The 13,008-nt window shown below is 43.9% G+C and overlaps 1 protein-coding gene across 4 annotated transcripts in view; it reads left to right on the plus strand.

Moving 5' to 3' along the window:
* LOC308676193 (telomerase protein component 1-like) overlaps window positions 1-11,801 on the plus strand; it is an 83,518-nt gene extending 71,717 nt beyond the window's left edge. For all 4 annotated transcript variants that reach the window (XM_081341960.1, XM_081341963.1, XM_081341962.1 and 1 more), the window contains 12 exons: window positions 2,058-2,165; window positions 3,600-3,726; window positions 4,616-4,683; window positions 6,304-6,430; window positions 6,714-6,853; window positions 7,695-7,813; window positions 8,072-8,221; window positions 8,323-8,443; window positions 9,156-9,252; window positions 9,654-9,880; window positions 10,657-10,761; window positions 11,361-11,801. In XM_081341960.1, coding sequence (XP_081198086.1) covers window positions 2,058-2,165; window positions 3,600-3,726; window positions 4,616-4,683; window positions 6,304-6,430; window positions 6,714-6,853; window positions 7,695-7,813; window positions 8,072-8,221; window positions 8,323-8,443; window positions 9,156-9,252; window positions 9,654-9,880; window positions 10,657-10,761; window positions 11,361-11,495 — 1,524 coding nt within the window. In that variant the 3' untranslated portion in view covers window positions 11,496-11,801. The remainder of the gene's footprint in view (window positions 1-2,057; window positions 2,166-3,599; window positions 3,727-4,615; window positions 4,684-6,303; window positions 6,431-6,713; window positions 6,854-7,694; window positions 7,814-8,071; window positions 8,222-8,322; window positions 8,444-9,155; window positions 9,253-9,653; window positions 9,881-10,656; window positions 10,762-11,360) is intronic.
* The last annotated feature ends 1,207 nt before the right edge of the window (window positions 11,802-13,008 follow it).

Below are 13,008 nucleotides of genomic sequence, written 5' to 3' on the forward strand. Positions count from 1 at the left end.
TCTTCTTCTTCCTCCTCCTCCTCCTCCTCCTCCTCCTCCTCCTCCTCCTCCTCCTCCTCCTCCTCTTCTTCTTCTTCTTCTTCTTCTTCTTCTTCTTCTTATTATTATTATTATTATTATTATTATTATTATTATTATTATTATTATTATTATTATTATTATTATTCCGCTGAAGTAACATTTGCAAGTCCAGATCAGTAGGGAAAGAGAGCCAGGCTAGAAACCAGGAGACTGTGAGTTCTAGTCCCGCTTTAGCCATAAAAGCTGACCGAGTGAATTTGGGCCCATCACTCTCTCTCTCTCTCTCCGTCCCGTTCACCTCACAGGGTTGTTGTTGTTGTTGTGGGGAAAACAAGAAGAGGAAGGAGTATTAGGTATGTTCCTAGCCTTGAGTTGTTTCTAAAAAAAATAGAAATAAATCTAAAAATAAAAATAAAATAAAATGTGTGACAGATGGGAACTTTCCTCTGAGTCAAATCAAAGAGGCAGCCCTTTCTTACCATCGGTGTCTGCTGGATGGCTGGTTTTGCCTAGGCGAGTTGTTGCATTAATTGTGGAGCATGTAAGTGTTAGATGTTATCATTATTCAGACCCATCAAATTTTTATTATGGCCATAAGGCCAACAGACAGCTGAAAGTCAAACAGAGGAAAATGGAAACATGCAAGGCTAAAAAAAGGAGCAGTGGGCTAATGCCTCCTTAAGTAACACCAGCTGCCTGCAATTAGTGCAGGTTCGAGTCCCACCAGGCTCAAGGTTGACTCAGCCTTCCATCCTTCCGAGGTAGGTAAAATGAGGACCCAGATTGCTGGGGGCAATAAGCTGACTTTGTAATAATGCCACTTGGGGTGTGTGTGCGTAAGCCCTAATAAGCAGGCATATACATAGAATGAAGGCTATTGCTAAGCACATTGATTTGTGCTTCTTAGATTGTAAGCCGCCCTGAGTCTTCGGAGAAGGGCGGGATATAAATGGGATTAAATTTTTTTAAAAAATTTAAAAAAAATTAGGACAGTTTTTCAGGCCCAAGAAGATGTGGGTAGTTGCTTATATAGCAGAACTGTATCTCCTTTTTCAGGAAAAAGGACCAAGGTGCAATCATCTAAGTAAAAATAAAAGTGACTCTCCTACAGGCTTAAAGAGAGAAAAGTAGAAAAGTTTTCCTTCCAGTCACTTACAGATAGTTCTTGACTTGCGACCGTTCATTCAGCAACTGTTTAAAACTAGGCCAGTGCTGAACAAAGGGACTTAATGTACCCGAAGTTATGGCCACTGCATCGCCCCCATGGTCATGTGAAAAATATTTGGGCACGTGGCGGTCTGCCTGTCCTTACAACCAATTATGGGTTCCTTGCAGTAGCCCCTATCTACCTATCAGTTCTGGGAGCCATTTTGTGATAAGGTAAAGCCTGTGGCTTTTATTTCCTTTGAGCCATCTACAGGCTTTCAAAGGATCACAAAGGCTGAATAATCCTCACGTGGGCAATAGCATAGCTTTTGATTGATTGATTGATTGATTGATTATGTGCCTTCAAGCCACTCTCAATGGCTACACAGCTGTCTCCAGAGCTGGCTCTCCTCATAATGTGTCAAAAGTAGGATCATTGAAGCCTGGTTCTTTGTGTCTTAAATGAGAAATCGTGATTGATTTGTTTCATGAACCATCAGTTTGTTCACTTTTCAGTCAGTTAAGACAATGTTGGCAGTTCGAGACTTAAGTACCGCACGATGGGGTGAGCTCCCGTTACTTGCCTCAGCTCCTGCCAGCCGAGCAGTTCAAAAGCGTGCGAATGCGAGTAGATAAATAGGTACCACTTCAGTGGGAAGGTAACAGCATTCCTTGCCCCTCAGCATATAGTCATGCCGGCCACATGACCATAGAAATGTCTTTGGACGAGGCTGGCTCCCTTGGCTAGAAAACTGAGATAAGAACCGCCCCCTAGAGTCAGACACGACTGAACAGGAGCAACCTTTGCCTTTACCTTTATAGTGCTAAAGTTTTTCTTCTCTCTGCATTTATAACTCCTCCATTTATAACCCTCGTCCCTTTGGCAACAGCTATCCGGCTCCAATGATGGTACCGTTTGTCTCTGGGATTCTACAAATAGCGAGTGTATCCAGAAATTCCTGGGGCACCAAAGCCCAGTCTGCGGTATTACAACTGAGGTAAGCCAAAGGTGGAATATTTTCAAAGGATGATTCTTTCCTAAATATGTCTTTCCTTCCGCCCCCGCTTCTCATGCAGGCCAATGCATTTGGGCAATTTGCAAAACAAAGTGAGGGAGCTTGAATTCAGAAAGGAATCCACTGGGAACTCTGTAAAGAAGCTCAAAGACTGTAGAATCGGAAATTCTTTTAGAGAGTCGTCGAGGCCATTTGGAGGTTTACCTGTGCCCTCAGGGTCACCTGAGTAGTGCAAATGGGCTCAGGGCCTTCTTGTATGCAGGGTGTTTTTTGCCCTGTGTCTCTGTAGTGTTGAGGACAGGCACAGGCTGTTGGAGATGAGTCTGTGTTGACTGTTGTGATTCAGCGTCAGCCTGTGGATTCGGCAGCTGAGTCGGGACAATTCTGAAGAGGAGGAGGAGGAGGGGTTTGGAGAGCCTTTGGTGTCAGAGGAAGGTTCTGATGCACCACAGAACTATCAGCCAGGCCCCTCTTGTCTTGTTCCTCCTCAGACCCAGCTGTGTGAGCATGAAGGATTGGAAGAAGATGATCCACAGCTGGCTCTGTTCAGGGACACTAGGAGCAGGAGGCAATCTAGCAGAACTGAGCAGAGGAAAGCAATGAGGCAACTCGGGAGAAGGCAATGAGAAGCCACGCCTTGAGACTGCTGTTTAAAAGGGGAATGTGTGGGAGGTGCTGGTTGCTGAAGGCAACCGTTTGAAGAGCTTCTGATAAAGTCTTGGTCTGTATTTGTTTAACTTTTGTTTGAACTTTTTCGTTTAGCTTTTGCAAATAAATTTGGTTGGATTAGTTCCAGCCTATTGAATATAAAAAGGGGTTGTCCCTGGCATTCCAACAGGGCCGGTCGTAGGCTGGAACAGAACATTGACTGCCTCTCAAACCGAAGCCCAAATGGTTCCTGTAGTCTGCAATGTTTTCTGGAAATCCACTCATACTCCCGCACCATTCAAAGGGTGTTCATCCCAAAGTGCATAGCTAAATGTCCATAGAGATTCTCAAATCATCCAAGTCACGACCCTGAGGATACAGGTAAATCTCCAAATGGCCTCCACGACTCTAAAAGAGTACAAATGACCAGCTGCCTGCAAGGAATATAAATCCTTCCATTCTCCACCATCCGGTCGGAGCTGAAGAAGCTTCTTGGATGAGAAGCGAAACGTCTTCAAAGAGAAACATGGAAATCCAGTGGCTTCCTGAAAAAAAACACCATTAGGACAACCATGACTTGGATGGCTAGAAATCACCATAGACACAGCTCTTTTGGAAAAATCTCTGTTGAAGCCAGCTTCAGGACTTTTTGGATGTTCCCAGCCATTCCCATAGAGCAGTTGCTACACATATCGTGACTGTAACTATACCTGACCATGCTTCTCGTTTCATTCCTCTAAACTCTTCCCTTTCTTGATCCTTGTACAGAAAGACCATGTCATCTCCATGGGCAGGGATGGGCTGCTGATAACATGGAATCTCCAGGGAGTGGAAGAAACTCGGTTTCTGGCTCACCCGAGTCAGACCAACGGCTGCACTGGCTTCAGGGATCCATGTAAGAGATTTCTTGGCAAATTTTGTGTTGCAAAAATGTGACACTGTTTTTGGAAATCTGCAAGTGGGGAATGTGAAATTCCTGTCTCCACTGTTTACCCTGTAATGCAAAGGAATCTTTGGTTGTGTATATCTTTATAAAGGTAAAGGTAAAGGTTCCCCTGCACATGCATGCTAGTCGTTTCCGACTCTAGGGGCCAGTGCTCATCTCCATTTCAAAGCCGAAGAGCCAGAGCTTGTCCGAGGATGTCTCCGTGGTCATGTGGCCGGCATGACTAGACGCCAAAGGCGCACGGAATGCTGTTACCTTCCCACCGTAGTGGTGCCTATTTTTCTACTTGCATTTTTATGTGCTTTCGAACTGCTAGGTTGGCAGAAGCTGGGACGAGTAACAGGCGCTCACTCTGCTACGTGGCACTCGGGATTCGACCCACCAAACTGATCAACAAGCTCAGCGTCCTAACCCACTGAGCCACCGTGTCCCTTATGTATATCTTTATATCGGGGGTTTAATTTTGATGCAGATGATGCTTCCCCTTTGTGAAAATATACATTAAAATGTACTTTAATTTGGACAGGCCATCTTCTCTTAAGCCCAGAGACAGACACACAGACACATTACATTTTGATCTAGTGGCTTGACCTAGTGGTTAATGCACCAGGCCCGAAACAGGAGACTTGTGAGTTCTAGTCCTGCCTTAGGATTAGGAGTTATTTGTAAAAATAATAAAGGCAGAATAGAAATAAATAAAAATAAACTTGCAGTGAAGTTGAGGCGTTAAAGGACACTTCATTGTATTTAGAGCAATTCATAATATTCGGATGGGCCTTTCCCACTGGTTACCCACTGTAGAGCTGGTATGAAAACCTTTCGTTTTTATCCTCCGCAGGGCAAAAAGACTTTATGTTGGCTGCAGCTGGTGCTGATGGCACTGTGAAAATTTGGAGGCCCTTGACGGTAAGAAAGGAGGAGAAAATTTCTTTCTTTCTTTTTTTTTAAGAATTCCCAATAAAACAAGCTTGTTATTACTTACTTATTGCACAGCTTTCTCCATTGCCCATTCCTGTGGCCTTTGAAGCATTTTACAAAAACAAGGGGATGTGTAGACTAAAATCAGGAGCAAAGCGTAAATAACTAAAAGCTACCCACACATCATAAAAGCCCAAACACTCAGTGGAAAAACCTGGTTGTAATTTGCAAGAGGCCACGGAAGCATGGGCTTCCATTATATTTGGCAGCACCAGAAAAGTTAGTTAGGTCATCGGAGCTCTCAGCTCACCCTTCCTTGACTTCACATAGGGTGGGGGAACCTTTAGTAATTGCTTGCTGTAAGAATTTGTGGGGTGAGGAGCAAATCTGAGGAGAAGACGGATGTTCTTACAGGTATGAGGAACTCGAGCCATGTAGGACTTTATGGAGAAACAAACTGGTAGCAAATGTTGTAGTTGTAGTCTAGTACAAGATGGCTCAGCCTTCTATCTCTGCTAAATACTGCACTTTGGACTTCTTGAAGCTTCTGAGTACTGTAGTCTTCAAAGACAGCCCCATGCAGAGCATGCAGCAGTAATCTAGCTAGATGAGTCTCTGTAGTTAAGGTACCCTGTTACAGGTATGCTTCCATTAGGGAATGTCATCTTGTGGTGCCCAGGAATTGTGCCTTTTCTGTAGCAGCAACTGCTCTGTGAAACGACATCTCCCAGAGATCCAGATGACCCCAACCCACAAGACATTACATCAATCTTTCTCAACCTTGGCAGCTTGAAGATGTGTGGACTTCAACTCCCAGAATCCCCCAGTCAACATGCTGGCTGGTGAATTTAGGGAGCTGGAAGTCCACAAAGTTGCTATGGTTGAGAAACACCGGTCCAGAAGATGCTAAATGGAATTTTCCTTCCTCAAAGTAAAAATAATAAATAAGTATCAACGTGAGCTGGCCGAGGAATTTTGGGAGTTGAAGTCCACATTTCTTCCAAGCTGCCAAGGTTGAAAACATTGCACTTCAAAACATTGCATTTGGGCCAGGTTAAGCAAGTGCCATCTGTTTAATGTTTTCTTGTAAATTGGAATTGTGTTTTTGTGATGTTGGACGTTATGATTTGTATTATGTAAACTATTGTTTTTAACTTTGTATGTTGGCCAGGATTATTGTCACGAGATGGGCAGCCATACACATTTAATAAACAAATCGTATTTTCACTGCAACTAACTTTTTTGTCAATTTCGGTCCCTTTGAATTCTTGATCGCACAGTACAAATAATAGGGATCAATTCTTCCAGGCCTTGAAATAAAATTAGGTTACATCTTGAGAGCTGTAACATTGATGCATTAGAAAATATTGGTTGAAATGGTTTTACTGGTTTGGGATTTGTATTGTTGTTGTCAGCCACCCAAAGTTAAGTTACTTGTAACCATGTAAATATTTTAAATACAATACATACATAAACATTTATTCCTCCCCATTTTCCCCCCTCGCATGAGCGTGAATGTGCAAGAGGACAGATACAGTATGGAAATACAGACTCCACACATGCCTCTCATCCCGTGGTTTTCATTAACTCCTTTCTGGTTATTTGCAGATTGAACAACCTCAAGTCCTGTTTGGACACTCTGCATCTGTCTGTGCAGCTGCTGCTACCTCATCGTCTTTCCTGACCATCTCCAAAGACCAGACAGCCCGCATATGGGCAGTTCCTAAGAACGATGGTAAGTAGATGGGTCCCGTAAAAGCCTCGGACCCTTTCGAAATTTGTGGATTGAACAAGAACAAAAAAATAGAGGCAGATGTAGGATGAAGGTGTGAAGCATCACCCGATGATCAGTTCTCCTCAGCTTAACAACTGCAGCGATTCACTTAACAACAGTGGCAAAAAGGAAGTTGCAAAATAGGGCAAAACCGCTGCCACGCTTAGCAACACCATTTGAAGGCTCGGTTATGTTCGTTAAGTCGAGGGCTTACTTGTATCTTCCTTTCCCTTCTCCACAACAGGTGATTCTGAACACCTGCCTCCTCACCAGGGTGTTGTCACAGCTGTGGCTTGGTCACCTGATGGGAACTTGGCTGCTTCTGGTGGGGAACACGGTGACCTGATTGTCTGGCACAGAGGGGAGCTTTTGGGGATGGCAAAGGTAGGGCACCTGTGTCCTCAAATGTATTTGGAGAATAGCACCTTTTATTTATTTTATTTATTTATTTTATTTAATTTCTATACCGCCCTTCTCCCGAAGGACTCAGGGCGGTGTACAGGGCAATAAAAATACAATACACAAAAGTTAAAAATAAGATTAAATAGAACTAGCCCATTACAATAAATAATTAAAAATTACTAAATAAAATACCCCAAACCCATTAGACCAGGCCGGCTTGTTCAAATAGGTAAGTTTTCAGATCACGGCGGAAAGAGCGAAGGTCAGGAGCCATCCGGAGCTCAACCGCTAATTGGTTCCAAAGGGCTGGCGCGCCCACAGAGAATGCTCTCCCCCTGGGGGCCGCCAGCCGGCACTCTCTGACCGGCGGCACCCTGAGGAGGCCCTCTCTGTGGGAGCGCACAGGACGAAGGGAAGTTGACGCCGGCAGCGGGTGCTCCCGTAAGTAATCCAGACCCATGCCATTTAGGGCTTTATAGGTCATCACCAGCACCTTGAATCTCACCCGGAGGGCAACTGGGAGCCAATGCAGCTCGCGGAGTAGAGGTGTTACATGGGAGTATCGGGAGACCCCCATCACAACTCGCGCGGCCGCATTCTGCACCAGTTGAAGCCTCCGAGTGGTCCTCAAGGGCAGCCCCATGTACAGAGCATTGCAGTAGTCTATACGAGAGGTCACGAGCGCATGAGTGAGTGTACGCAGGGCATCCCGGTCCAGATAGGGTCGCAACTGGCGCACCAGGCGCACCTTTTGGAAACTTGGGCAAGGAGCTGCGAACGGATTAAGTTGATGTCTGTTTTTTTTTTAAAAATCAACTTCCAGGTCGGGCCCCAGTGCATCAGTGCTCTCGCTTTCCATTCTTCTCATACAATCCTTGTGGCTTGCAATGGGATCAGCCTTTGGGATATAAGCGACAGCACACAGAACGTCAAGGCAGTTAGGTAAGATTGGGCAAAGCACCATGGGGGTGACTGTCCATCCTTTTCTCTCCTGGATTTATATGCAGTTCACTTCTTGGGAGTCTGTTTAACCCCTCCCAAAATAAGACCTGGTGCCTCTTTTGGAGGCAAAAAAACCCACCACCACCACCGCGTAGTCGATGGTTCTTGTCATTTGTTAAGTCTTTTGAGCCTAACCTTCACTCATCAGTTGAGTTTCCACAACACTCTTTAGCTAGTTGTCTTTTCCTTCTTGCTTAGCTTGACGTGTAGGAGAATACTGTGGCACACCAAAGGAGTCTCTGTGCTGTGCATGGGGACGCTCCCCTCTCTGGGCAATTCGGTTTGTGGGCTGAGTAATGGAGAGTTGTTGATCCTTCAACCTGGAGATGAGAGTTTCCAGAAGTTCACGTGAGTAAGATATCTGTGAATGGTGATGAGATGGAAGAAGGTGTTTTTCCACACACACACACACACCCTGGCTCTATCTAATTGTGACTTTCTCCCCGCAGAGATACGTTTTCACGTTGTTACTATGATTATAGTGCTTTTGATATATCCCCATCTGATGAAGAGCAGGAGGAGGTCTTACATGTGTGGCACACCATGGAGAATCCAGGCTTGATGAAGATGGTGAGCCAGATTTGACCAAATGAAAGTCCTTCCAAAGACCGAACCCTCACACATCACGTTAGCCAGAGGTGGAGAACTGTGGCTCATTTTATGACTTGTGGACTTCAACACCCAGAATTCCTGAGCCAGCATGGCTGGCTCAGGAATTCTGGGAGTTGAAGTCCACAAGTCATAAAAGGGCCATCGTTCTTCACCCCTGTGCTATAAGCCAGTGTTTATTTGAATTTGGATCAAGTTGTTATCGAAACCCAGTGGTTGACCCTTGTGAGCTTAACACATTGTGTGAATTGATTAGAGGTTGGGAGGTGCTTCAAGCCCACAGATTTGGGAAATATAAGGTGCCCACAGAACCTTTTCTCAAATCAGCAAGCTGACTTATCTCCTTTCTCCAATGAATGAAATTGATTTCTGGAAAAAATCTCTTTGGTATGTCCAGTAAAGAGACAAAAAAAAAAAGAATCTTTTGTTGAATCAATGCCATTTTAATATCGCAGGATATTCAACAGCCTTAATGTTTCTCAGCCTCACTTTTTTTCGGTGCTGTTGTAAATTTGGTCATTAAACAGTTTTAAGTTAAGGACTATCAGTAGTACTTTGTGGGGTTTAATTAAGAGGAGTTTCATCCGCCATTACCTGAGTGAATTTTCAGGGCCTGAAATGGCCTCTCTCACCTGTGTTTTGTTTTTTTTTTGTGGTGCTTTTCCCCCCCTAGAAATTTAGTGAGAATAAAAAGGCCAGATTCATTAAACACGTCAAATGGACACCAAACAAGCCTTCAAGCTTTGTCACTGTTGCCAGACTGGTCAAAGGTGAGGCTATGCTGGTCTTTTTCTGCTCAAGATTCTTTGAAAGAAAATTCATGCCCAATTTCTGTGCTTATGGTAGAAGTATAATAGATATTTCTAGCCTCCAGGGCAGAGTGTGGAGCTATGTATTTGTTATTTCTTTTAAGAAAAACTCACCGGGGTCAATGTTGAACCGAACAATTACAAATGTAAAACCTCTGGTAGGTGGGTTTTCTTTGGATTCAATAGTGGGTTGGTTAATTTCATAAGATCCAATAATAAGTTTGGCAAAGAGAATCTGGCATGGACCTCAGAGAAAAGATTCCCTGATTTGTAAAGGGATGTGAGAAAGCTAGGTACACAAAGGGATGATAGACAACTGAGTAGGTCGTTTTAAATCCTGCTTTTCCCTTGTTTTTTGGAAGGCAAATTATTATTATATGGCGACTCGGAAGGATTTCTCTGGAGTCAGACTCCGCAAATAGAGGAGGAAGAGGAGGAGGAGGAACAGGAGACCGAGGATGAGGATGAGGATGAAGAAAAAGAAGAGGAGGAAAAGGAGGAGGAAGTAGAGAAGGAAGAGGAAGTGGAGGAGGAAGCGGAGAAAGAAGAGGAAGAGGAAGACGCATCAAAGGACTGGCAAAAGAGGAAGGTGAGACAGGTTCAGAAAAATGGGTGCCCATCTCTCCTTGGTTATGCCACGTGAGCAAGAATTGATGTCATGTCATTTCAGTCAGATGATTGGCAACACCACTGCTCCCATTTGCCGACTCCCTTGCCATGACACTGGAGGGAATGACCACTTCCAGGGCAGATTCAAAGTCCATTCTTCACATAGCGATACCAGTTACTGGATCCAATTTGGGTCAGTCACCAGGATTACAGCTTTAGTCTTCTAAACTTTTGGACTCGTGCAGGAGCCCATCCTCAGGAAACTTCTCTCTCACCAGAATGTGTGCTGTTGAGTTGTTCAGTGTGTAGTATTTAGTTTGTGAATTTTTAATGGTTGATTGGGGTGTTGAGGACCAGTTACTAAAATGTTGGCTGTGGTTTCCTTGTGCTGTCAAGTCCTTGGCTCCTGAATACCTGATAAGCTGGTGGTAAATTAGCACCCTTGTTGACTGACAAGGGCTCCGTTTCCCAGGCTTCAATTATTTCCCTGGCTATTTTTGTACCTGCTTGGCCAACAATCTGAGTAGCTACAAAATTGAATGTATGTCCTTGTTCTTTGCAATGTGAGGCTACCAATGAGTTTGGGTCTCTTCATCTGCTTACTTGTGTTCTTGCAATCTGATGGTTAGCTTCCTCCCTGTCTGTCCTACATAGTCACAGGGCAATCCACGCAGGGGATCCTGCCAATTATTGTTGTTCAGCTAGGCCTGATGCAGCTGCTAAAATTTACTCCCGCTCATCTTCTTTCCTCCTTAGATCCATTGCGACAAAATTACAGCTTTGCATCTGGTGGGAGGCAGGATTGTAACAGCATCCTATGACCAGGATGTGAAGATTTGGGATGACAGTACAATGAAGCTGGTGAGTGACTCTGAAGATGCTGGGCTGAAATTGGGCAGATGTCATCACTGGTCTCACCTTGTTCTCCCTCAATGCAAGTTTCATTTCCCCAACTGTATCTTTTCCCACATGCCAAATGCACTTGACACACATTTGATGGCCAGAATGCCTAGAGTTAATCTAGAGATCCCTGCTTCTTACATAATTCATTTATACAAAAATTCTATCTGCCAATAATACTGGTTTTAGGACCAAGACTTGGATCAACTATTTACTGTATATATTTCTAGTTAAGACACGGAAATCCTGCTACCCTCTTTAGCTAAACTCTATAGAGCAGTGTTTCTCAACCTCAACAACTTTACGATTTGTCGACTTCAAGTCCCAGAATTCCTCAGCCAGAGTGCTGGCTGGGGAATTCTGGGAGTTGAAGTCCACACACCTTAAAAATTGCTGAGGTTAAGAAACACTGCTCTACAGTGTATAAAAACATTTTAAGACTTTTTCTCACCATAAGTAGGCAGTCTCTCTCCCAAAGTTGCAAGCCAACTCAATATTTTGCATTCTTCTGCTGATGTCTCTTTTCTGCTATACCTCCCCACTCCTTGTCTTGGTTACAGATTGGCCAATTCCGATGCCGGGCTCCAGTTTCCTGTCTCCAGCCCTACCCTGGCAAAGACTCTTCTGTCTTCCTAATGGTGGGAGATAACCTGGGCAGTGTTTACTTTCTGGATTGGGACTGTCTTTGTGGGTGAGGAGCTTTCAAATGCCACTTCAGCCTCTTCTGACCTGTCCAAATCTCAGGCACTGAGATGACCCCTTTCGTTTGTTGTGACCTCAAAGTGGTTCCTAGGTTGCAATTGGTGGTGGCTTAACAACCACGAGACTTTAGATTGAGCCTTACAATCAGGAGAAATAAAAATTCCAAACTCCACTGGATCGTAGCGGAGCCTGGATTGAATACAATTACCACGGTGTACATGGGAATACCTTAAATTGAGATGGAATTTAAAGAGATTTTTCACATAAGATTTAAAATGAATTAAAATTAATTTCCCTTCGCTGTATGTAGTGAGTCTTTAGTATTTTTTCTTTACATATGTTTTTTTTAGCCCTGTTTCTCAGCCCATGCCACCATTATACTTTTTCTCACCGAGTATTTGTGAGAGCATTAAGAACATCCTATTATTTGGTTATATATTACAGAAGAAACTAGATAGTATATTAAAACAGACCTGGAATTTAAATTTGCTCGCTTGTCAACTTACATTAAGTCCTCAAATTATGGCCACAATTAGGACCAGAATTTCCATTGCTAACCAAGGTGGTGGTGAAGTGAGATTTGCCCGATTTTTATAAACCGTTTTTTAATGGTGGTTTTATGTAAACCAGTGCAGTTAAATTAATCACTTGGTGATTAATCTGGCTTCCCCCACTGATTTTGCTTGGGAAGATCGCAGATCATCACATGACCACATGACCCTGGGAGACCGCAACCATCATAACTACATACTGGTTGCCAAGCACCTGAGCTTTGATCATTTTGACTGTGGGGATGGTATGATGGTTGTGTGAGGGACGGCAATAAGTCATCTTCAGTGTTGTAACTTTGAACAGTCACAAAACGAATTGTAAGCCGTGGACGACCTGCTACATTCCATCTCCCTTAATAGCTGCCGAGGAGTTACTCAGCTGTTTACTGTCCGTAACCAGAAGCTCTAAATTAAAGAGTTTCATCTGGACTTTCTTAAACCTGGCATTCTTGCCTGGTTTCTAACGCTACCTCTATGGATCTCTTTCGAGGAGTGATGGGGTTCAAATGCACTGCAAATAATACATCTAGTATTTGGGGTTCCTGCTCCTGGATGAAAGACAAGTCATAGCTACGAGTAATTCTGAGGTACATTTCACCATTTTGCACATGAACATATGATCTGGGCCCAGAATAAAATGGGTCTTGGTTGGTTTGGGCAGAAGTGCTTGGACATCAGCAGTGGGGAAGAAGGGAAGGAAACACTGCTGAGTTGATGGTCTGTGCTGCAGATTTTGTTGAATCCAGAACCCAGCAAGTCCAAAGCATTCTGAAATTACGTTCGGCAGAACTGTGGCTGATTGTCTGTGGAGATTCTCAGTCGGTCATGGTTGTTCCATGCCTGTTTTTCAAAAGGCAACTGGACTTTGTTTTTCCATGAAGACATTTCTCTTCTCATCCAAGAAGCTTCTTCACTTCTGACGGAATGGTGGGCGATGGAAGGATTTATATTCCTT

Source organism: Vipera berus, assembly GCF_964194415.1.
Source record: "Vipera berus genome assembly, chromosome: W".
NCBI lineage: Eukaryota > Metazoa > Chordata > Lepidosauria > Squamata > Viperidae > Vipera > Vipera berus.